The 27284-nt window shown below is 35.0% G+C and overlaps 1 protein-coding gene across 1 annotated transcript; it reads right to left on the bottom strand.

The window, feature by feature from the left end:
* Positions 1-7993: 7993 nt before the first annotated feature.
* On the bottom strand, positions 7994-24855 carry LOC102227542 (vesicle-associated membrane protein-associated protein B/C-like). The gene is made up of 6 exons (XM_005807547.2): positions 24609-24855; positions 19009-19161; positions 13418-13521; positions 11865-11945; positions 10937-11113; positions 7994-8244 (listed from the first exon to the last, which is right to left on the bottom strand). Exons 1-6 carry the CDS (start codon positions 24664-24666, stop codon positions 8089-8091), a joined length of 729 nt encoding a protein of 242 aa, XP_005807604.1. The 5' UTR covers positions 24667-24855; the 3' UTR covers positions 7994-8088.
* Positions 24856-27284: the final 2429 nt, after the last annotated feature.

The raw sequence follows: 27284 nt of genomic DNA, 5'->3' as shown, positions 1-27284 counted from the left end.
GAGGTCATCCTTCAGGCTCGGATGGAGGATACAGGTCTGTACCCCCCATACTGACCCCAAGCCAACATAGAGCGAAACGAAGACTGATTGGAAGAAAAACAGAGACTGGGTGAGCGCCATTTATCTGTTCAACAATGCACAGACTTTGTAATTAAGCCAATCATGATCCTGGATAAATCCCGATTCCCTTTCACTGAATCCAAAAGCAACCACACGGATCCATCTGGACGGTTGCAGGCTGGGGAAATCGCTGCGCTGGGGTCTGTTTGTGGTTTCTGTTGCACACCAAAAAGGCAGAGAGGAACACGATGCCAACCTGTTAGCAATCAGACCCGGTGGCTTATTAACTGCATTTAGGAAAATATAAAGCACACTCACAAATCAATTAATTACATCATACAGCGCTGTGGGTTTGGCTTTACACCAAAGTAACAGATTTCCTCTTTTCATTCACCATTTTTAAATTAATTTTGAGTACGCTGCATTTGAAGCCAGTTAGCTCACAAATTGTGAGCTTATAGATCTAGTTTCAGATTTGTATAAATGAAAATTAAATGACAAACACCAGGCACGGCTGTCTTCATGTTTTCACTCCAAATAATGTCGTCATCTTTGTTTTTTGTGTCGCAAAAAACAAAGATGATCTCTGTCGCACGAGAGATTTATAACTCAATCCGCTCAATAATGAGAGGATTGAGTTATAAATTAAAGGCTCATTTTGAGCAGGATGTGTCTGCTTTTTAAATCACAAGTAATAGAGTGGACATTCTGTTTGTAAGTGGTACAAACAGTTCCCTGCTGATGTGTTGAGTATAGAAACAATCATAAATTATGATCCCAGATGCAGCCCATGTTATGCTAAATAGGCACAATTTGGTTAAAATGTTTTGTAACAGAGGTAACTCTTCAAACTTGGTGTATAATGATCAACTGGCCCTGATTTTTTTTAATTTTGGGAGGCGGGCAATCAGCTGATCCTTACTTGGAAAAGCAGTGTCTGACTTTTCAGACAATAAAATCAATATCAGAAAATTGCAATCGGAGCTCTCCTGCTTAAAACTTATTAAAATTTAAGTTACTTCTTTTACACGTCATAGCAGAAGCCATAATACCATAACAATACATTTTATTTAGGACACAGTACAGATCAAGCAACATATAGTAAATAAAGGCACTTTGTTCTCGAAGGCGCAGCTAAGTCCAACCAGGTGTTTTGCACAGCTGAATGGTTGTCATGGAGATTAAATGATTTCTTAAACATGCATGAAAGAATCAAGGCAACACTACAGGTATGATTTGGATGAGGAAATAACATTATAACATGATGCAAAACTCAAAAACGTCTATTTTATATGATCCAGCATCTTTAAAGAACTAGATATTTGTAAAAAAAAAAAAAAAAAAAAAATGCATTCAATGAAATACGAATGACAGCCAATAAAATGGTGTGCCTTTTCTTTAACTGTGTAAAGTATTGTAGAGTAACACCTTTTATTAAGATAACTGACACAACAGTTTTTAATCTAAGTCACATTTCTAAATCCACATTTTTGTTTTTTACAAAAAGCTTTATTTTTGAAAACTTGATAAACAGAAAATCTTTATCTTTTGCAGTGTGTTGCAGCACGACTCTCCCCTTCTTTCTTTGTCTTTTGTGCCCATCAGTAATAAATAATCATTGGATACGCGTAGCGCCAGTTTGAGCCATGAGGCTCATTCAACACCTCAATAACAGCAAAATAACTTAGCAGAAAGCATAGAATCAAACTATCAACAACTAGATTAATGTTGCTGAGACTAAGAATATATAGATATTTATTACAGGTTTAAGATTGGGTCAACGTTTATTGAAATAGGTAGAGAACAAAGACAAAACAAAAATTAAAAGATTATACAACCACCATTTGACAGTGATGTTCTGTGTTGATTGATGCAATGCTACTTTAAAGCCAACCAAATGAATGTCCTGTTGTGCAGGAAGTCTTGTTTTTGGTGTTTGCTAGTTATACTCACAGGCTGCACCAGTCTCTGTCCAACACTGTGGTCACTGACCACAGAAACACACAATCATCAGACGATTGGACCCCAGATGGTGAGAAGATTAATACCATTTTCAGATCTGTCTGCTGAAGGTGCAGCTGCAGCCAGCAGCCAGTTAGCTTAGCTTAACATAAATACTGGAAACTGGGGAATCAGCCAGCAGCACTCCATCCAAAGGTAACAATATCTGCCCACTGACAGAGCAAATGCTTACCATCTAACTGCTTACATCTAGCCTGTGGAGAATAAATGTCAGGTGAGCTGTTTCACTTAAGTCATGGGAGAAAGTGAAGACAAAATGACTCCTTTTAGGCATAAAATGTGATACTGCAGGATTTTGTAAGTGCCAACCATTAAAAGACTAACAGAAATATTAAGAGACAGATGTGGTAATACATGAGAAAACTGGCCAAAATTCCTCCATTTGAAACCATCCAGGCTAGAAGTGTGATCCAAAATGATGTCAATCAAAAGAAAAATAATGTAAGAGGGAAACTTTTATGAAGGGCCAGTTGAGGAGTTCACAAAGTTGTTGTAAATCTCTGCTCCTCATCAGTTTTTTTGTTTAGAAATTGTTTCTTATGACGCTGGAGTGCCTTTATTTTGACTCCAGGAACACATTTTTTGGTCTTAAAAAATAAAAGCAAGATTCCAAAAGTTTTTTTTTTTTTCAGTCAAACCAAGTTTCCAAACCACAAATAGTTTAGTGGTTTAGTTTGACAAATGTTCTAGTAAAAGAAGGGCCGACTGCTGACTTTGGACAGGCTTTCTTCTGGTCGCTTCTCCAACATTCCCAAGAAAATCTTACATGTGCAGTTAATGCTCACAGACATGACTGAGATGATTTCACTGCGGTAGTATGGGTAACTTCCAACTTCTCCCACTCATTCAACATTTCAGGCTCGGTTTAGAAAATCCCATTATTTCTATAAGAATATGAGCTGCAGCTACATCAAAAAAAGAAAACATCAAAAAAGAAAACATGAGCCACAACTCAGTTGGCTTAGTTCAAACAATTGAGTTTCTATTTAAACAACAACCTTCTGTCCTGCTGGCCGCAGAGCTGCAGCGTAGAGCAGCAAAAGAGTTTTCCTTGATCTCAGGCCAAACAGAAAGCGGGCTCCTTTCTGTCATGACCTCATGCTCATACTCACTGAACCAACTGAACAGAACCAGCGCTGCATTCTTTTCTGCTTTTTCAAGATGAACTCCTCATCTATCACACCAACAAGCTGAAAGTTTAGACTTTTTCATTTTATTATAGGTAAAAATATATATTAAATGTATTTTTCTGCAGCTGCTATAAAATGCAAATCGGCTTCAAAAGCTTGTGATTTCCTTTGGGTCGCTTAGATTCCTGCATAGAAAATGATTTAAAAGAAATCAGATATTGTATCAGCACAACTCACAGATTAAATATTTTAACTGGATGTTTGTCCTTTCTTAGATTTGAACTTATTGCACTCCAGGTATTTTAATGTTTTTTATTTACCGGTATTTATTTTTGGCCATCTGAAACATCTGACAAAATTAATCAAAGGTGCCCGTACAAAAATTATTGATAATATTTTCTTTTTTCTTGTCATTTATATTTGATTGATTTTTCACTTTTGTCCATTATAAATAAGCTTGAGTAAACAAACTGCAACATCAGGAGGAGAAAAAAATACAAATAAAATAAATAAAAAAGTTAACATGTTAAGATTTTGTGCTTTTGTAGTGTTGCATAAATATTACACTGCAAATACACAAAGTATCTTTGGTCTAATTTCAAGTGCAAATATCTTCATACACTTGAAATAACACAAAACTAAACAGCAAGTAACTTTTCAGCAAGACATAAGAACTTCCCTTAAATCAATCTTAATATTGACAAAACAAAAAAGTACTAGTTTCACTGGCAGATATTTTCACTTATAACTAGACGTTTTTCTTATATGTAAAATAATCTGCCATTGGAACTAGTCCTTTTTTGTCAATATTCAAGAATTTATTGACTTAATATAAGCTCATATTTCTTGCTGATGTTACTTGTAAGTTAGTTTTGTCTTATTTCAAGTGCACTGAGTTATTTGAGCTATAAACTAGACAAAAATACTTGGTGAGATTTTGTGTTTTTGAAGTGTATGTATAAACCTGAGTGACCGGGTTTTATGCAGAGTAAAAAAAAAAAAAAAAAAAACACATCCAGAAGGCACAATTATTGCAATTTGCATATGTTTTACCATGGTTACAATCTTCTGTCGAAGTCACAGGCTTGAACTTTGAAACTTATACTTTTCCTTTAAGTGAGACTTAAACCACAAACCCATCGTTTTCATCTTCTCAGTAATTTCAAGCATTCTCCAGCAATTTCTTTGAAAATAGATTCTTTCCAAATTGAATATAAGAGCATAAAGTAATCTTGGTAGCTTACCGGGTTTGCAGCTGTGCTCTAGTCAAGCCAAACCAAACAGCCGAGGAGCTACTGGCCCAGAAGGGCAGTTTCCTGACCCAACCTCAGCTGTGCTGCCTTCATCCAGGAGGTACACACAGAAACATTGTGTGGTTGCTACTCATGCAATAACACTGAGTGATTTACAGGAATTTATTTTTTCTTAAAACCACAACTGACTGAGTAAAATTTTAAGCAGTGATTAATTTGCTTGCAGCTGTAAATATTTTACCATTAAACCCACTGCAGATTGTGGTTCTGCCAAATCAAACAAGAAGGAACAACCAGCAGAGCGGCGGCGTGGGCACAAATGGTACTGGCTGCAAGTCACTGGGGGAAGTCAGTTAATGATCTGTTAATTTTTACTCCTTACTCTCATTTTTTAAATTGCATGCTATATTCACATATTTGGAGTTTCCTAAGTCCTCAAAAACTATGTCTTATTTCCATTAATTAAGAATTAGGCTCCTGAAACTAGCTGACATTATGAACATTAGCTACCAAAGGCTGCATCAGGGATCAACCATTCTTCAAATTCAGCAAAACTCATTTTCATTGTAGTTTTAAAAAAATTAATATTAAATGTGTTAGTATTAATTTGTCGCTATCTTCAAATCTAAGCTACAAACCTGTTTAAAAGGACTTACAATTTATATCCATCTTTCTTATTGACTCTCAGTGTAATACCTGTTGAATGTTATGTGCTTGTATCATTTTTCTATTTTTGTAGATTATGATTTTTTGTAATTTTCTCCTTTTTTTAATCACTTTGAAATGTATTGATTAAATTTAACAGAATTTGATCTCCAGTATGAAAAGAAACATATTCCAGCTTTTGATTATCTGTGATTTTACAGAATAAATGGTGGGTTTGAACATCTGTTGCCTTTGCGATAAACCTGTGTGGAGACCTGCATGCATAAACACATTAATGTAATTCCAGGGATATCGATGTATACAGGTGCATGTCAATAAATTAAAACTTTACTAAAAAGTTAATTAATTCAATTATTCTTTTTTTTTTCAACCAAGGGGTACCTTGCAATGGATAATAAAAAGAAACAAAAAGCATTTCCTTTGGAGAAAATAATTGTCCTTAAATCTTATTTAAAAATGCTGTAACTAAAAAAATCCAAAATAAATTATTCTAAAAAAAATGCTGTTAAAATATAATTTTGACAGGAAGAAACCTCCAGCAAAACCTGGCTCAGTGTTTCATGAGTTTTATCAATCACAATAAAAAATAAGCTTAGAAAAACATTTTGAGCTCACTTAGTACTGTTACTCAGCAAACTTTCTTTAAGTGCTGTGTCTCTCTAATCCCATAATAATCTCTCTTCACATAACTTTTTTTTAAACTAAAAATTATTTTCTGGTGTTCTGAGTCAGTAATAAAGCTTCAATGTTTAACAGAAAATAACTTCACACATTTAGGAAGAAGCTTTATTCATTTAATTTATTAAGATGCTACATAGTCCAACCAGGTCGGGTTGGATTTTTTTTTTTTACACCAGACTACTCCACTAAGAATTTTAATCCTCTTCTCAGATAGACTTTTTATTTATATACATACAAAACAGTTTGAGTGCTTACAATGATCACGGTGATGTTCGGAGACTTCAGGAAGGTTCAGCATAGAACATCTTACAACCAGGCCCGAATCCGTTAGTGTTCACACATAACTGCTTTATTTGGTCAGTTCCATACGGTGAAATTTACAGCACCAGTCAAATTTACACATTTGATTACCAAGTTATAATCTGGTGTTTTTAAAAGTGCCAAACATTTGGACGCTCCAAACTGGATAGAACTAAAGAACAACTTTGTGGAAACACTAGAGACTGAACTGTAGCTCCGGTCTGCTCTGCCCTCCCTTCAAAGCAGAAAGTGATCCTCAACCCAAAAACCTCAGAGATACAGTAAAAACACAAACTCATATTTATTTCCACTTACTTACTAACCAATCAGATCCATACCAACTTTCCCTCCACTCAACAGAAGAAAAAAATAGAACATTTCTGACATTTTCTTTATTTCTCAGCAAATGTGAACTGAAAGAAAGTTTTTGTCAACCTTTTTCTGATTATTTCATTTGTACAGATGAAGATAAATATCACCAGCTGCTTATTTTTCCTTCAAAGAATGACAACTAAAAAAACACTCGTCTACCACAGAATATGAATTTGAAGATGATTTGTGAACATGGTCCCCCAAGTTATAGCCCGACTGCATTCATTCCCTGCAAATCAGCTGCAGAAGAATCAGTGATCCTTTTCAGTTTAGTGCATTACAATGTTCGTGATGCAATGCAGAGATGAATTCACAAAAATAACTAAACAAAAAACTCAACAAAGGTGTGTATTTTTTTGTTTTTTTAACATGCAATTTGCCAGAAATAAGACAGAATGTCAACAAATGTCACAATGAGAAGGAGGAAAACAAGAGCTGAAAAAAGTAGTTTCCCCCTCACATTCAGGACCCTGATCCTGCTGATGTCAGGAAAAGCCATTTGATCTCCTTCAGTCTATTATGTACTGTAATTGTACCTCCATCTTAGCCTGAGAATAACTTGCCCCAACAGGTCACAAGGCAAAGCTTTCATATCGATTTACAGAAACGATCCAAACGTCACTTCAGTTTGCTGAAATACTTTTGACTGCTTTACCTCCAACCAAAGAAAAAATATATATAACATAAAACAAAAGAACTGCAAGAAAAAAAGGACAAAGGAGAAAGAAGGAGAAAAAAACAGCAATTAAATTGTGCAAATCTACAGTCAAATGACAAAAGCAATTAAATTAGATTCAAAAGTTCAGATGCAACACTCGTGTGAACGCATGCAAACATCCTCCTCTGACAAGTGAGGATGTGGTGAGCAGTGATTGACAGGTGGCGGGAATAAATTAGGGCAACAAAACAAAAAAAAAGGGCATGAGGAAATAAAACACCCGTTGTAGTGTTTCTTACACACATCAAAGCTGTTCCACAATCAAAGACGAGATTTTACAAAGCCTTAGACTGGAGAAGACTGTTGTAGCCCTGTGCGTGACCCCTGACCTTTTGGGTCCTCCCTTCCTTTAAAAACAGGGTTCCACCGGAAGGAAAAGCAGGATTTACTGTGCGGTGGAGTCGTCACATGTCGGAGAAGATTGGCTCTGGCGTGCATCAATTAGAAAAAGAAAGTCAGTCTAATCAAATAAAACGACATTCGCACAGCAGCAATCTGACCGGTCGCATCGACGCTATCTCGCTCGTTGTTAGAAGACTCACTGAACTGAATTACCAGTTAAATTATGAATCTGTTTCCCCACAAACCCCTGAAACAAATCATCTGAATACATGAAACTTTGGGAAGAAGGCCAGAAGGATTATGCGATGATTACAGAGGTGTTTGTTCTTAAGATGAGTCATTTTTTCCCTCTTTTTCTCTCATAGATTACCCTTTTAAATTTAAACTTTTTACATAAATGGGACTGAATCAAAACTAGTACCGCCCCACCCCACCCCCACCCACCCCAACCAGCAAATATGGCATTCTGATCCAAAAATCCCAGCTCCTGTGTGTATTTTCATCCACCATGAAAGCATGCTGCGGCTGACCAAAGTGTTGCGCTCTACAACACCAACTTCCCCACAATGACGCCGACGATGAAGAAGAGGAGGATGAGGGCCACGGAGCGGGCACTCAAACCTTCCTCCCTCTTCATGGAGCCTGAGGCATGCTGGGATGACATGATGTTGCTCTTCCTCATCCGGTAACCATCATCTTCCTGCATCGGGTCGGAGAAGGAAGAGAAACAGAGGAAGAGGTTAAAAAAATGTCCGGTTAGACAGTTTTTCTGCTAATATTATGACTGGGGTGGACATTTATTGCACCGTTCATCATTTATCGTGATAAATTTCTATGAATTTTGGTGCATCATTGTCACAATAAAATGCCAATTGACAATATTTAAAAGCCTCCAAAACTGTCCATATTGCTAGTTTATTTTCTCCACTGTTCAACAACAGAATCAATAAATATCAATAAAATTTAAAATATGTTTAAATGCAGTTACTGTGTGCATTTAATTCACACTTCTTTAAGTGATTGGTGTCCTAAAGAAATGTATTATGAATCGACATGTTTTTCATGTTTTCGGAGGTATGATTGATGTAGTCACAGCCATACAGTTAGGTAAAAAAGAAATAATAAATAGTTCTTATGGTCACATTATCACCAAAAAATATTGTGATAAAAATTTAAGTCCATATCGCCCCTATTATCCCTAGTATATTCTCAGAATTAAACAAAAATTCTTGTAATCCGGCCCTAATACTCTGTTGGACATCTCAGAGAAAGAATTATTAAAATGAAAACCACTTTTTGAAAACATTTTCTGTAACTTTCATTCTGGAAAAGATCTGATATTTTTTCAAGTCATATCGCCCAGCCCTAGAAAAGAGTTTATTTATCAGCTCAAAGAAATAGGATCTGCTTAAAGTTTCAATCCCCCGAGGAACACACAAGGCGCCAGGCTTTAACACACTTCATTTCCCAGCAGCGGGTGGGGCGGGGTCGAGGCGCTCTGTTAGTTTAATCTGAGCCGCAGGACCAGCCAACAATCGCTCTGCCTCTGGCAAAACCTTAAAGGGAGGGATGGTGGTGATGTTAGAGAGGAGGCCGACTCTTTCTTGGCAGCCTGGTGGGAACGTGTGTGACTCATGCCCAGCCCGACTTTTACAAAACTCCTTTTCAAAACTTACCTCATCGATAGTTGTGACTGATAGCAGGCTCATTGATTTAAATTACTTATTGCAAAACTGGGCTTTGAATAGCTGTCGAAGGGTGGAGGGCTCTCCGCTTTCTTTGACTCAACAAGCTAATTCATTTGCTTTACTTTACCGTGATTATTAATCAGTACCAAAATGACGGTTTATTGAAGTCATATAAACTTTTGATGAAAAGTTTATTTGTTCAATGTGTCTTTCATTTAGGATACAGGATTAATTTCCGCCGTTTGGTTTTATACGCAGCACACATGAGAACATTTAGGCTTATTAAGTTGCTTTCATGATTTCTCAGACACTCAAGACTGGGGCTGAAACAATTAGTCGGATTAATCAGATTAATCTTTATTAATCGATTGTTGAAATAACTAGTTTAGTTATTGATTAATCATTATTTTGAGTGTACAGACGCAAACAAAGCCATTTTCTGAGGGAGCAACATACACAAAATTGTAGAAAAAATATGTAGATTTTGAATTTAAGAAAAAAAACATTTGTCTGAAAATATGTTCTACCCAAAACTCATCAAGTGGCATAGTTTTAGTTTCACCTGATTGACATTATTAAAAAAAACTCTCTCCATTTATTAGTTAGTGAATTCAAAAAATAATCAGTCAAAGAGAAAGGGCCAAACTTTTCATATATTGATGTTAGAAGCTTTTTTTTAGCTGCTGATGCATCCTTTGCTGCAAATAATAAAACATACACTAAAGGAATACTATGTTGTTGCATTTTAGGCAATAAATTATTTTCTTATTTAAAAAGCAATTGAATTATTTGTTTATTTCTATCTTTTAATGTGTTTCTAATGTTGTGTAAAAGAGTTAGGTGAAAACTGTACAGACTGTGCCAACATTTTTATCCAATTATCAGATATCAGATCAGATTAATTGATTAATCAATTACTAAAATAGTCGTTGGTTGCATAAATATGACAAGACCTTCTCTTAGCAATATTTGAGTATGACCTATAGATTATTTCAGCGATGAAACATTGTTAATTTTCTGAAAACAAACAAAAAATATATTTAAATATATTAAATATATTTAAATAAAGTGTTTCACTGTATATATATATATATATATATATATACACAACATGTCATTTCTTGGATTGATACTCATAATGTCATTAATAAAAGTTGAAAAACTCTCTCTTAAAAACAAAAAAGAACATAAGACAGATCTAAAAGATCCCTTTAGCTGATCTAATGCCAGCCAAGATCTTTTTTAAAATGGTCTTGATGGAAGGATGGATGTCAAGCAGTTTTCCTTAGAAATGTTAAAAAAAAACTAAGATAAATTTGGAGAGACTTAACATAAATGGAGTTCAGAGTTTGAAACCAACTTTAAATCCTTTAAATAACTGAGCTCGTTGATCAGAAGCGTCCGAACATATTTTATCATTTGACACTCTGGTTTGAAAAACCAACAATGTTCATTATTTAGACTGGATGTCCCAGTCTTCAAAACAAAGAATAAATTTTAAACCACAATTAAAACAACCTTTTAGCCAAGCATTTTTAAACTTTATTTAATTTCCCCTTGGGCTCAATAAAGTATTGTTTGAATTGAACAAACTGAAGTTTCCTGTCTATCTATTGACTTGTGAGCCTTTGAGAAATGGACAAGAGAATCAAGGAGGACGAGAAGGAATGAAGTAATTCTTGTCTTTTGAGCTGTTTTACTCACTCTAATCTGTTTGTTTTCTTCCCGTAGCCTCTGAGCCTCCATCTGCAGCCTCTTGCACTCCTCCATGATCTTTTTTACTTCTCCGTCGTCCAGGGTGGAGCTCAGCGACTTCACAGGCAGCGCAGATGACTCTGACTTCAGCAAGCTCGACGACATCTTGTTGGACTCCATATCATGCTGTAAGTGGGTTACGGAGAGTTGATGCAATCAGTAAACTGGTGCTAAAATGTTTACACTGAGATTCCCAACAACATCTAAGTCGTCTGGCACAAAGTTAGAACCATCTGTTTACATTTGGGAACTTTAACACTGTTCACTTACAACGGTAGAAAGACACAGACACCTTTTTAGGGGAGTTCACCCAAGAGTGCCTTTCATAAGAGGATCAAGCTGGTTTCCATCACCATTATGTCTGCCTTAAACACTCCATGGCACACAGCCCCTACTGGGAGCCCAGCAAATGTCTCATGTAGGTCAAAACTAATTCAAAACAACTACTGAAGGTTGTTTTTGCTCCTTGTGTGCAAGAAGCTGTTAGGCTAAGCTGCTATCTCTGATGAAATGCTGTGTATACAGCTGAACGGAATCAGGTGGCCAAGGAAGAACCACAACAAAAATAAACTACATGTAAGACTAAAACAAAGTGACTTTCTTAAAGACTGTTTGAGTTAAAGTATGGTTGTTGTAAGAAAAGGTGAAGAAACACAAGAGGAAATGGAAAAATAATTGACAACCAGAACTTGTAAGTTTGAAAAAGAAACCTGAGAGCGCAAAAAGAAAATAAATAAGCAGCCTCTCCTTGTTAAAGTATATATTAAATGTTGTAGAAATGTTAAATAAAACTATACCGTAGTACAACAGTTTGAATTATATGTAGTGACACAATCAGCATGCACAATAAAGCAAAGCAAAAAGTACAAGAGCTCACCGTTTTTTCATTCTCCATTGGCATCTCAAAAACACATCTCAGCTTAGAGTCCATCAACTCCTCTGGCTTTGCTTCTTTCCACTGCAGACAGAAAAATATAGGGAATGTTTTTATTATAAAGTCATAGGTAAGAAACCCATGTTATTAGATAACACATGTCTCCTAATAAGCTAAAGGCTTATTAAACAATTAATATGATAAATAACCAGAGTTATAATGAACAGCCAGCAGCACAAGAAATATTACATTAGCAAATTAACCACACAGACTGTTAAAAATCACTTATTTTACCAATAATATATTAGACAGATTTAAAATAATATATATATATATATATATTTGTACCATAACAAAAACAAAAAAATAGATTAATATTGGTATTATTAATAACCAATAACAGTGACATTAATAATAGATATTTGTATTTATTTGAACCAGTTCATGATGCTCAGAACTGGTAAACAAAATTTGTGTTTTGTTTATGAAAAGCACATATTTAATCTTAGTATTAAAATCATAATTTGCAATGGTTGACACACTTCTGCTAATGCGCTAACAGTGGAGCTAATTTTCAATTTAGCGCTTCTGCTAAGTTTGAATGAACAGATAAATCGGCCGCGATTTCCTTAATTTTGAGTCATACTTGCGTGAGAAACCAATCAAATCTACCACAGCAAAGGTTTGAAAATCCACAATGTCACAGATTTTTTTTTTTTGCTTTTATATTTGTTGAGCCTAACAATAAAAATGACAAGACATGTTCATACTGGCATACTTGTTCAGTTTGAGGAGTAAGATTTAGAAAAGTTTGGCAGATCTGAGTCACAATTTTCCCTCCGTGGAATAAAGTTGACAATTTAGCACAGCTTGATGGAAAATGAAGGACCTTGTTTAACGGTGTGAAAACATAAAAAGATAGAAGTAAGTCAAATCTATACAGATTTCTATAGAATTTCACTTTTTACTGTGAGAGAAGGGTAACAAGTCTTCAACTTGAAAGATGAACATGGATACTCCATCATTTTAAATATAGTCATACACTTTTAGTAAATATAAGATAAAAGTTTAGATAATCACACATTAATGCTTTATTTATCAAGATAAACCAAATACTTAAGTTATCATATAGAAAACATTTAAATATTTAAAACTCTCAAAGTAAAAACAGATGTCTTAACAAGATTCCACTTCTTCTGACAGTAAGAACTAAATCTTCAAAATTATTTAGCTTTTGAAAAGTTAAATACATAAAACCAGTTTAGTGTCCTTGTCTGTTTTTCTAGATATTAGATATTTTGCCTATTGATTACACTACAGCAGTGTAAACAATCAGCAAAAACATTATGACTAGGAAAACTTCAGAATCTTTTTTATCTTAATGAAGATAGTGAGAATGCCAGCCAGAAACAAAAATGATAGTGTAATTGTTTAAGTGTTTTTAATGTGTTTTCCACGTTTGCAGAACAAAAAAATGCAGAAATAGTTTAGATATACAGAAAGTATTTGAGCAAATATTCCCAAACTACAACCAAAGAATGATTAGAAACACTTACCACTCCCTCCATGTCAGTCATGTCAGGAGGTGCTAGCATGGACTGGACCATAAACTTGTGCTTACTTTTTTCATTTGGGTCGTATTCAAAGGGTTGCAACATGACTGAAAAACAAAAGGACAATCAGTGACAGAAAAAATGAGCAAAACATTACTCTAGCTTATCTGAGTCACAATATATTTCAGATTTGCTTTAGGGACTTTTTTAAGCCACAGCAGTAAATCTGAAAAGAATTTTGGTTGGAGATGAAAGAAGAAAGACACAGTTGTTTTCAATATAATAATTTTTCGTTTTCTTTTATTTGAACTGGCAATATTTTTTGAATATAAAACATAACTGTGCTTGATTTAAAAATCCCTTCCTATGAATAGTGATGCAACCAATAAATCTGTCAGAAGATGAAATGGGACAGTTTTTTTTGTTGTCAATGTTTGACAGATTAGACAGAAATATCTGTCTTTTCCCTGCTAAATAAATGCATCAAAATTTTATGAACCGAGTTTGAGTTTAAAAATATTAATGATTCTAAAATTATTTAAATCTAACCTCAAGTGCACAGAACCACAATTTCCAACATGTCATTATTTGTCACACAAATAAGATGTAAAGTTCGTAAAAAAAAAGTTTTTTAAAGTACCTGCCCTAAACCTTAGATATGTACAAACTATTTAAAATTATAACCATTGTACTTTCTTACCATTACTATATATTTTTTTCTTACATTTTATTGCTTTACTTTTTTAGTTTCTATTGTCTGACCAAAGTCACAGCATGGTGTATGTTAGTTTCGTGGGTTAATAAAAACAAAGATACATTTTTGTCTTATTTTCTCCTTTTTATAAAAATGTTTATTCAAAAAAGTAAAAGGAAAGGAAGAAAAACAAAGTAATGCTGAACCCTTTCCTCCCACAGAGTATGAGTATTGTTTTCACGCCTTTAGTTTATTTATCACCTTCAGCCTCATGGAAATCAAAAATAGAATTTATTTTTGCATCAACAGATAAAACTGAACCGCAGGCAGCATTTGTTACAGCTTGAAATGTCCATCATGTCTACATAAAAGTCAAAGGCTTTGTAACTACTTGTACAGCATGGAAAAAGTGGTGAATATGACTGGTTTCTGTTACCATGATGATGATACAGTGATGGACCAACAGATACCCCTGGGGCTAATCTTTCTAACAACTTTAAAGCCTTTTTCTTTCCAAACATTACATATTGCCCTAACAAAAAGCAGGTGTGGAGAATATTTCTCCTCAGCCCCTCGCTTTATCAGTCCTCCTAGTATTTGATGTCACCGAGAAGGTATTTTAAAGCTGTAAAAATGATTTACAGTAATCACTTACTCGTGTCGTCAAACGGAGGTCTGGAAAGATGAAAATGGTTATAAATGGAGGATAATTTACCTCCCTTGACTCCAACTTTTAAATCAGGATGTAATCAGAAGCCATATTTCTACGTCAGTGCTGACTACATCCACTATGTTTGTGGGATTTTTTTAATTATTATTTTTATTATAATTTCACTGAAAACAAATGACCTATATTCAAAGCTGGTCTGGATATCAGCATGACTTTCATATATGGCACATGCCAATGCTCCCAAGAGCAGAGTTGTGCACCATTTCAGCAATCAATGTGGCTCAACATTGCAAATCAGAAACAGATGGCATGAACAGATTGAGAATGTCCTGTTTCAGTCAGACCCAATTTGCACAACCATCTAGCTTGGGTCCGCTGGGACAACACCAGAGAATGGAGGCAGGAAAGTATGAATGCTTTTTAGAGTAACAATGGAGAGTGTTAAAAAGATTGTTTGAGATGAGAAAATGTCATAAAACCTCAAAAAGAGCTTCTTTTTTAAGTTGTGTTATTTATTGCTCTAGTCTAATGCCAGAACTAGCACTTTATGAAACTCTCAGGAGCTAAATATAATAAGCACAGCAAAGGCAGCTGGGTAAACAACAACCCTGAAAAGAAGCCTAAAAAAAGCATCAACAGAATGGTTTACGTGTACAATTAATATTCAACACTCCACAATGACGTAAGTTGACCTCCTGAGCTAAAGTAAAAGATGTAAAAAAAGATATACAACTTATATTCTTTTGAGCTTATTTAACAGCAGATGAAGAGATACGTTTCAAATCAAAAGTTATGTACGTTTTGGCAAAACAGACTGAAATCGCAGCTGCATTCAAAAGTAAAAGAAAACAGTGCTGCTATGACGTGATGTCTTAGTGTACAGATTTATACGGATAAACTCTTAAATCAGAACGTCTATACAAGTGGAAACTGACCGACATAAAGTGGTTTATTTGCATCAACAAGTCTATAAAATCTGAAACTGGTGCACAGAAAACACTTTTCCCCTTTCTGACAACTGAAACAATGCAGTATTTTGTTAGATAGTTGTCTAATTCATAAATCAATTCATTCAGACGTAAAGATTTTACGCCTGGAAGCTAAGATAAACAGAAGATAAACATCAAACAACATTAAAGAGCATAACCAGGTCTTTCATGAATGCTAGTTTTCTTATTCTGTCTAGTAAAATACGTTTAAGATGTTTCCCAGATTTAAAACTTTTTAAGGAGTCTTATTTTGAAGTATGACAGGAAGAAGTTCTTGAGTTGTCAACCCAACAAGACAATTTCCAAGCGTCTACTGCTTGGAAATTGAGGTGTTAGCATATTATGACAGTCATGAACCTTCATGCACTAACATACTTCACTCAGAGGCCTCTTCACATATGTTGCAAGACTGACTGCTATCTAAAATGCTTCCTGCTCATAGCATCACCATCCACAAAAACATTCTGTAGATACTTGGATGATACGAGTTATGACAATGTTTAATTTCCCTTTGGGATAGATAAAGTGATTTTGTATTTTAATTTTTGCATTGAATAAGGACTCTGCCACTTTTCATTTGTTTGTGTTCCAATACCCTGGGTATCCAATAAAATTACAAACGGTCACAGAGAGAGAGAAAATCTATTTCTGAAAACACAAAAAAGACCGTAATCAGTTTTGTTTCATTTCAGATACAGATTGAATTCAGACACATGGACCAAATACTGTGCATCAGCTGGTCTCGTCAGCTCACAGTCCAAATAGCATTACTATGGTTTAGATTTGTGTTCAAAGCAAAAACTTGTGAACAGAAAATCAAATCTACAAAAGACGTTGCATACAGTGTGAGATTAAAGAACTGAGCTTTGTCAAAAAGCTCTGTTCTTTTTGACAAAGAACAGAGGTCTTCATTGACCTGAAGACAAAACTAACAAGAATGTGAAAGCAAACTCTCCAAATGTATTCAGATTCAGATTTCTAAGGGCACAATGCCTTTACTCCCCTGATTATGTGCTTCTGAGACTGTCCTAGTCAATTAAATCTGAAAGGGAAATAAGTGCTGAGACTACACAGAAATAACCTACAAGTCCTCGGCTTCCACTTTATACGTTGAACTTTGTTATGAAAATATATTTGACTTGAAATGGAGCTAGTACGCCCTCTGATTATTAGAAAACATCAGACATAACTCGGAGACTTTTGAGCTGATATATTGAGTAAATATCTACTCAGATCGCAGCTTGGACAGATGAATCAGTCTCTGGTTCAGTCAAAACAAAAAGCCCACAGGAAATAAATGTAAGGACAAGCTAATGAAATGATAACACTATCCAGAGCAGCCTATACTTTATCATAAAAACATTCACAATGAGTTACATATATTTTAATAGTTGTGGATATGAAGGATGTTTTTACATGGTCAAGTTCTACTTTTCCATTTAGAAGATGTTAACACCAGTCATGAACAACATTCTTGTGGTCGCAGTCAAACTCAGCATATAGTTACAGCAAAGCAGTATATATAATTATATTAGGGCTTGGACTTTAATGCATTAATTTTGATTAATTATTTTTGATACATTTCAACCTGTTTAAATGTAATTAATCGCTTACATAAATGTTATTTATTTTTATTTGCATGTTTCTGTTGCACCTATAAATCTGGCACACAAGCAGCATCCACAAACAGCTCAGTGGATTGCATTTCTAACTTAATTACTTGGGATTAGTCTGCAAATAATTAATCTCACTTAATTGCATTTTAATTGTACACCATATATTGAGAAAATAAGTAACTTTCTCAATTCAAAACATTTTTTACTGCTAAATTACTCAATATATAGATTAAGTGAAATGTTAGAATTCACATGTTTCCAATTTTCTAAATGTTGCAAACCCACAGCAGCTCTTATGACTTTACCTTAATAGGCTTAATTGGATTTTATATGTTTTAGTACCAAATCGCCACCAAAAGCAACAAGCGATGTAGAACCTGAGCTAAACCTAGACTTTTTTAAAACAAAGAAAGCATAAGGAGCAACAATTTGAATTAAATTTAGTAGAACAAGTCTAGCCAAATATGATTTGAGATAGTCAGTATAGATAAAATTTTACTATTTTTACTTTTAAAGGTATGAAAGACCTTAAATCCATCTGGATGTATCCATCAAAACAATGTGCTCTGTTTTTAATAGGTACATTTTCTCAAATGCAAGAATCCACATTTCACGGTTCTGTCAATTGCAGTGCTTTAAAAAGACCATATAAGCCCGAGTACTTGCTGGAAAAAGAAACTGGTTACAGAGCACACCTTTAAGTTTGCCAACAAAATTCCATTCTAAGGCAAGAAATCCTGTTATGTGACTCCAAGCTGACCCTTTTCAGCCTAATAAGGGTAATAATTGATGGCAGCTGAGATGGGACTCAGCTTGTCACCTACTGTTGACAGCGAGCAGCAGTAACTCAGTCTAGGGTTGTTGACACCAGATAGGGGAAGCTGTAAAATGAGCATCTGGTTGGGGTGTCACAGTATGGAAACATTCGTCTCTTTACTACAGAGTGAGTAGAAAAGCAGCCTGGTAGAACTCGCTGTACTACCTGGCTTTTTTGAGAAAATCCTTTGGAAAAAAAATCTTGTGACAATCCAAAGAGCTGTATAATTAGATACTGATGTATTATATTATTTTATAGTTACTGACTAAATATCCAACATTTTAATCCTAGCCAATGAACTAGAGTGGCTCCCAGCAGCACATACACAAGTTTGATTGACAGCACTAAAATCCGCCTCCTGGCTCTGATTGGTTGTTTCTAGTTAGCACTGGCAGAAGGCAGAAAAGTAAATTTTTTTCACAGATTACCTGTCTCAAACTACGGTCATGATATAACAATCATTTTAACACATTTTAACAAATAAATAAAATAAAGTTACATATGCACAGTTGAAGCCATCTTTGAACAACTACATAAGCTAACACCCACTCCTGAGTGCACAGCCAATCAGTAGCAAGGAAAATAAATGGTGTTCTTGGACCCGCTGCTTTGCAAACACCAGCCAATAACTTCCACCTACATATTTCATCTTCTTACGCTCCATTTTATTTTGATTTACTATGAAAAAAATCCAAGAATAAGCAAATTTGGAGTTACGTTCCAGAGACAAATTTACCATAACGCTGGGGTTCACTGAAACTTGAAGGAAAATCTAACAAACAAGTCAGTACTACTAACTTATCCTTACCAGAGACATTGATTGAGGTGCCTGCATCAATGATGCCGCTGTTAGGCCGCACACAGTACCGGCGGGGCGCTGTCGTCTTGACCTTAAAACATACATTCCTGTCTGTCGGGTTGGAGAGCTTAAGATTTGTGGTGACCACGTCTGAAAATGGACCTGAGAGAAAAGTAAACAGAAGAGACCCGTAAAAATATGAACTTTACGTAATCTTAATGGTTGGGAAAAATAAGAGAAAATAGAAAAGAGAGAAATAATTTTCGGGAAGAAACACATAAACTAAACCTGCAGAGAGATTCTTTTTATTTTATAGCTAGGGATGTTATGATTTGAGCGACCACACAAACGGGTTTATACCACTCCTTGGTCAGACTACTGCAATGCCAAATGCTAGAAAAGCAAGACAAATCAAAAAAGACAGATGGAGAATAAACTGTAACTGGCACGCAAACTCAAAAGGTTCGGAACGTCTTTAAGCTACACAGTAAAAAAACAAAACAAAACATGAGTCTAAGCAAATGATCAAGATTCATCAAAGTATACATCCATCATTTACTGCTACAGGGGAAACACCAGCAAGAGAAAAACAATCAAATAACAAAAAAACATTTCAAACAAATGCATGTTTTAATAAACTGGACTGAAAAGTATCTGTAATCCAGAAAAAATAAATCTAAATCACATTCTTCTTTTATCGTAAAACCTAAAAACAGGACAGCTAACGCACTTTGGCTTCAATTAACTACAGGCATCATTATAGATGCAGCCCACATCTCTACAAGGCTCTCCAAGGCCAGCTGCATTAGGTTGCACAGATTTGTCAATATCGCAGAAAACAAGAGTCCATGAAAAAAAAAAAAACACCGCTTAATCTAAAAGGGTTGGAGAAGCTTTAATTAATTATTCATATAGATTGCTAAACAGGATTAACATTGTTCTCGTAACAAAGTTAAATCCTAAATGTAGAACAGACAGAAATTCCTGTTATTTGCAAAATATTTGAAATTGAATGTAATTTAAAGTATTAAAGCTGGGGGCAATGAAATCTCAAAAATGATGACAAACAGCAGTTTCATTTGGCAGAGAAAACTCATCACATTTAGTTTGTATACTGGTCCCATATTGTGTAAATAATGCAAGATGGCTGACTCAAGCTTGAAATGCTTTAAAGACCTTGTGTTGTTAATTTAAAGCTGAAATAAATGACTCTTCGTGGAAACCCTCAAGGACTTAATAGGGCCTTGCAAACACAAATAAAAATTTCATGAATAAATAAAATTTGAGTCAAATTACAGTTTACATCCTGATAAATGTGGGGTTGACAGAAAGCTTTGAGGCCCTTCATGCTCTTTTTCTCATCCATTTACACAAAATTCATAACTATAACAAAGCAAAAATGTGGATCAGTAGTAATCTGGTATCAATTTAATTAAAATAAAACAGAAATATACAATTTAGTAAACAACACTTTCGGAACAGTATGAATGTCAAAACAGACATTAATGCATCCTTCACAAAGAAATACGATTTTATTTAGTATTCAAGTTTACCAAGTTGAATTACTCTGATTTTTCCTGTATTATATAAAAGCAGAGGCAGCATAAAAATCATATAGCACCAGAAAGGGATACATGGCAAAGTTAATAATAAGACCAACTTATTTGTCAAATTTAAAAGGAATCATGAACTGTAATAATCTATCAGTAACTCCTGTCGCAGTCAAAAGTCAAAATACAGCTGAAGACATAAAAATAACACCACTGATAACAGCACAGCAGTGTGAACCCCCTTCTTTTACTTCTCTGTTCAGTAGATAAGGATTTAGCACTAATAATAAGTAAACATTAACAAATGTTGTGCTCACATTGAAGCTGACAAGTAGAGCAGCTGTGGGAACCTACTCTGCTGAATAAAACAAAAAATATGATGAAATATAACCAGAAACAGAAACAAAACAGGCCTGTTGCTGGATACATTTTCACTGGCTGGATCCTTTACAAAACAAACTAAACGTTTTGTACAAACCAGATCCTTGTTTACATTGAATCTGGTTTGCCCACCTGAATCCAAAATTAATACTTAAATAAAGGACACTACTACTTCTAAGTGTTATCTTATCTATGGATTAGCTATATGAAAAAAATAGCTAATGGGTACTAAATTCCTGATGGGTGAACATATTCTGATCGTTGTCAGAGGCAACCCTGGGCTTTAAAAAGGCTTCCACAGTATCAAAAAACAGTGGAGTATTTTTCATTAACGAGTTTCAACTTTAATTGTGTTTATTAGTCCTAACAACTTTTCTGTGGTTAACAGGAATATGTTTTCATGCTATATCAGATAATAATCATGCTAATTCAGAATTATTTCCACTAGGGTGAATACAATTTGTTTTTCTCATTCTGAAACATAGCATACTAAATTCATCAAAAAAAATGTTTTTGTCCAATTTTTGCTCCGACTGGACAAAAGCAGCATTGAAATGAATACAATACAAAGTAAAAACAAACAACGTCTCCTCGGAAACTTATCAGCATACTGAATGTTTCTTTCACCTTCTGCACAAATAGCACTGATTTGTTGAAATGTTTTCTACATTGGCAGAGAACTAACAAACTGAAATGAGTCCCTCCCGAAATAACAGTGATAAAGACAATTCATAATTGACTAAGCAACAATAAAAAAATCTATGATTAAAACTTGAAAGCAGATGAAATAGCAAGATCATACATACAGTTTACAGGCTAACAGTTTTTAAATGTAATGTTTAACTTCTAGAAGACTATTTTAAAATATACATATTTGTAATAAAATCCTTATTTGTTTATTTGTAGCTAACACAAAATTAATATATTATATCAACAGTAATCCCTGTCTGCAGATCTTCTATGTTGTGAAAAATGTTACAGCTTACAAAATACTATTTGTTTTCCTAATTAACAAGTATAAATTACTCCTATTGCTCAAATCAAATATATTTTATCTATAGAGGCAGCTACTAAAATTTGAAACTGAGTAAAGCAAACGTTTACTGATAAAAACATGGACATAGACCAGATTTAAGATAAAGTTTCAGATCAGCAAACATCATCAACTACTGATACTTCCCTTCTTTTCTGAGCAAAGACAAAAGGTAAATTCACACCTCCATAATCTTGGTTTGACATCTAAAAATAAACTTTAATGAAATAATCCAAAATACTGTAACACCTGATCTACTTCTTCCTGGAAGTAGCTTTGGGTCTAATCCAATTTATGAAAACCATAAATAAAAGCTGAAGACTTATGAAAAGATTATATTTAAGAAAACATAATACATAACTAGATCTTACAGTCGAATACTTTTTTCCTTGGATTATTATTAAGGTTGGTGCTGACAATAAATCTGTTCAAAGGTGAGAAAGTTAATTTCTTGATTATTTAGGATATTTAATCAAGAGGTCATTAACAAAGCTAAACGGTCTAAACTTTATTCACGGGGTTTTCACACTGTGTGCCTACAGAACTACTTAGGGATTAATTATGAGCATGTGATTTGTGGTTATTACCTCATGTGCTAAGACTGAAATCTTTCTGTCTTGTGCAGAACCATAGATTAACACAATTAAATAAAAAAACAGCAAAGTCATGTGCAAAGGTTTAAAGACTTATAGGATTACATTGTTGCCCACAGTTATAAAAAACAATTAAAACTGCAGAAAGAAATAAAAAGCGGCTTTGTAGGAGTGGTTGCTGTTTTTACTATCTGGCATTACATCTGGGAGGCCATAAGCACAAACAAATAAGAAAATACCTTGCAAGTTGATGTCAAATGCATCAACAAAAATAGTGCCACTTTAAATAATGATTGTGAGTAGCTAAACCACAAAAAAAGGTTATGTTTAAGGCTTTACAGCTTTTGTACAACACTGTATACATGTCCTACAAACTAGTGTCCAATAAGTAAACTATGTGAGAGGTTGCTTCGAGCCAAAAATATGATAGTGTGATAGATTTTAGTGTGTGGTAAAAGTTGTGCAAAAGTCAAAACTTGGACTTTTTTTAATAAATAAAATCGTGATTTTTTTATACTCACATCCAGGTTGAAAAAATAAGCTGACCTCAGGCTAAGAGGAGAGACTGTCAAAAGAATAAAGAAGTTGCAAAACACAGATAGACTATTTATTTTATTCCACTACATGACCTCGCGTTTCACCTCTTCTTCGGTTACCCCGACCTGGCATGTGGCTCAAGTGATAACAAGATCCCAGCAAAAGTGAAACAACAATTTTTTTCTTCATGCATGTGGTAAAGTTGCCACTGTGTTATTTAAAACAATTTTGACCAGATGTGTTGCAGACTTAAAAACTGATATACCAAGAATATCATTAGACTTCTCCATTCTCCATTGTCTCCTTTGTTTGGAGTCATCATTGCTAATCAAGAATGATGATTATCTGTAAATCTTTGCATATTTCTGAAATCCTAATCACCTGTACATTGAAAATACATGACATACATTACTTTGTGTAGTTGATAAAATAAGATGTGCATTAAATACGTCCTCAACAAAATTGCAATAAGTGCTAGTGCAAAAAGACAAAGGTAGCAATAATTAAACATTTTCACTGATATTTTAATTCATCTAACTGAAGATTGAGTATTGAATTGCATAGGAGCGTGATTAGACTTTATGTTTCTTTTTAACACATTAAAATTTCAACTTTTTGCATTTTTTATGCTAACTAAAACAATCCCTAATTATTACATAATTAATACATCATTTAATGAATGATTTGAATCATTCATTAAACCCATTCAAGCAAATATTTCACAATTACATGGTGGATATAACAATTCAATTTTTTTTTCTGTGTCTCTTATAAATATCTATCATTGTCTGAGTAGTTTATTTTCTTGAGAAATCAACTTATCCCTTTGTGCATTTCAAGAGCCAAAGTTTAATATTTGGAGCTGTGTCAGAGCTTTTTAATCTGCTGCAACATGCTGAAGTAGAGTACAATGAGAGTTTATGTAATATTATTTGGGCCTAAACGTGATACCTCTAAACCCAATACAAGCGTAGCTAGGATGTTTGCTACTGTTGCTGAACCCTCAACAGTAAATGGTAATGATGTTAAACAGCAGAAGCTGCCCAGTGTCCCCGTCCTGTGTGCAGTCAAGTCATTAGATGACAGCTGGCTGGCCAATCAGAGAGCAGGCTAATGCTACTAAGCTATCATTGCTAGAGGTGATTTAGCTGTGGAGTATAGCATTTTTACCATTTCACAAAGCCTTATTACGCACAAGAGATTAATAATACCTTCTATAAGCTAACAGGTGTGCGTTTCATGCATTAACTCTTAAATATGATTGCTGCAGGAAAAATGAGCGACAAGGCCCAGCTAACTTCACCGTCGAAAGCTAGTCCAGCTAGCAGATCACCTAGCATGAGTCCTTTCAGAAAAGCCTTGGGTCTTTACAGAGCAATACTGTCAAAATACAACTGTTCTGCAGCCTCTCTCCGTTTTGGTTATTCCTACACTGGACTGCCCCCCATTTTCATGCTGGCAGAGGAAGCTCCCCCTCCCCTCCTCTCGTCCACAGCCGGGGCCCTCCCCTCTTACCTCTGAATTTCAGTTCGTGCTGAGGCTCCAAGAGCAGAACCTGTTCCGGCCTGGCCATATCCCAACAACTGGAGCGGGGTTATCGCACTGCAACCACTTCCTGACACCTAGCCCCGTGTTAGGATGTTGTTAAACCTGCTAAAGGCTGCTGTTTTCTGTGAACTAGCGGTGTATATTCCGTCCCCCGCGGTCACAAGTACTACCAGAGCTGCTAAAGGCTGCTGTGATGCAGCAGGAAGGGAGTCAGCCTAGTGACGTCACTGCCTCTGCATAGCCGCCCGGCTGGGGAGGGGTGATGCCGGGCTGGGGAGGACCCAAGGCTGGGGGGGCCCTTCACCCTGCTGGGGGCTTTAGGAAATCTGAACCCAACAAACAGATAGGTGCAGGTTTCAGCTTCAGAATGAAACACCTGTTTACACCCTGTCACCCTCAGTGCTGAAACAGACTCTGTAGTGTGCTGTTGCAACTTCTTTCTTTAATTCAGCATGTTAATAAATCAGTGAATATTTTTAACTTAAGAAAAATATAGAATGCATAGCATTCAAATAATAAAAAAGCATAACTTTTTAATTTAATCACAAACAGGACAAATAATTGCACTGTGAAGTGTAGCACAAGAAATATTTTCATTCATTTTTCATTTTATTTATTATTTCATTTACTTAATAATAAACATAGTTAATGTAGCAACTAAAAGAGCAGAGACAAAATATAAACTTATACAGTACAGACCAAACGTTTGGACACACCTTCTAATTCAATGGGTTTTCTTTATTTTCATGATTATTTATAAGGCAAGAAATCCCACTTATTAACCTGACAGGGCACACCTATGAAGTGAAAACCATTTCAGGTGACTACCTCTTGAAGCTCATCAAGAAAATGCAGAGTGTGTGCAAAGCAGTAATCACAGCAAAAGGTTGCTACTTTGAAGAAACTAGAATATAAGGGGTATTTTCAGTTGTTTTACACTTTTTTGTTTAGTGCATATTTCCACATGTGTTATTCATAGTTTTGATGCCTTCAGTGTGAATCTACAATGTCAATAGTCATGAAAATAAAGGAAAATCATTGAATTAAAAGGTGTGTCCAAACTTTTGGTTTGTACTGTGTATGCCCAATATTCACATAAACTAAATTAGCTATTCACCTCAGAAGACTATCAAAACGTATTTTAAATATACAAAAAAATACACAACAAACCATGAGCTTATTCAACCCCATATCACTTCATCATAGTGATTTTCTATTTCTTTTAAATGCAGAAAAAGATTTAGATTGTTTTATTTCACTAACATTGTTCCAACAAACTTACAAGTAACTTTTCAGCAAGATATTGAAGCTTGTTTGAAGTCAATAATTCTTGAATATTCATAAAAGTGCTAGTACTGCTGGTAGAATGTTTCACTCATAGCAGAACTTTTTCCAATGTTATAAGTGAAAAAATCTGTCAGTGGACCTGATTTTTTTTAATCAATATTCAAGAATAATTGACTTAAAATAAGCTCCTGTGTCTTGCTGAACAGCCACTACTGTGTTTTTTCTTATTTTAAGTGTAACAAGACATGCCCACTAGAAACTGGATAAAATACTGGTTAATATTTGTGTTTTTGCAGTGAAGGAGAACATATAAAGAACGTTACTTTCTGTTTCACTGGGGCAAAAAAATATGACATGATACAAGAGTATATTTCTCTCTGCCACTCTTCAAAATGGGAAAGGCAAGAGAATGTGGCATTTAGATTGCATGCAATTGAAAATCCCAAAGGAAAAGAAAAGTTGTAATTCATGTCATCCATGCATCTTCTGTGAGTTGTTGTGGATGGTGATGCTGCGGAGAAGGAAAGATCTCCAGCAGCAGTCAGTCTTGCAACAAATTTGATGAACCCAGTTGCTGGTTGACATGCTAGTAGCTCCATTTCCAGGTAACAGTAACATGTCCTGGATGACAACATCACTTGTTACCAAGTACTGCTAATCCACCTCATTTGCTTTTGCAGCTAATTTGTCTGAAAGTCGGGCAGAGAGACGAAGGAGTCAGAAATACGATCAGTTAAAGAGATGGTTTGAACTTCCTCCTTCTCTCTGATACCCTGAAGCCTTTTCAGTTCTCCTGGGATTTGGGGTCAAAGTTCAGGTATTATTTGAGCTGTTGAAATGCTAATCAGTCCCAATTGTGAAAAAAAAAGAAGCAATACTTTGTTGCAATGGTTCGACATCATAATGACTAAAAAAGAAGTGCATTAATCTTGTCTGCAATTGCCTAGAGCCGGATCCAAGTTTATTTTTCCACCTGTTGCACAGTAAGGAGGATAGTCATTGAGCTTAGTGTTGAAAGACTCCAGAATATGCATCTGTTGGTGTGAAGTTGTGCTATTGCGATAAATAATTAATTTATTTAAAAGGTTTTTATTATGGGTATTAATAAGTCGAGAGCACTATAGTTGCTTTGACTTTTCCCCATGACTTAAAGTGTGTTGAAAGCCTTCGGCCACTTAACCACGCATCTCAAGTGTCATATTATATTTTATATATATAGCTTGGCAGCTGGCAGAAAACTAAACACAATAAACCGCTGACAACATTCTTACTGTATTCCAAAGGCTAAGGGAGACATTTCTGTTGAGTATGAACAACTACAATTAAAAAAAGAACATACTCATTCTTTTTTTTAAT

Source organism: Xiphophorus maculatus, chromosome 20 (genome assembly GCF_002775205.1).
Source record: "Xiphophorus maculatus strain JP 163 A chromosome 20, X_maculatus-5.0-male, whole genome shotgun sequence".
Taxonomy (NCBI): Eukaryota; Metazoa; Chordata; class Actinopteri; order Cyprinodontiformes; family Poeciliidae; genus Xiphophorus; species Xiphophorus maculatus.
The sequence above is the reverse complement of the archived record's forward strand: the minus strand, read 5'-3'. Positions and strand labels throughout refer to the sequence as shown.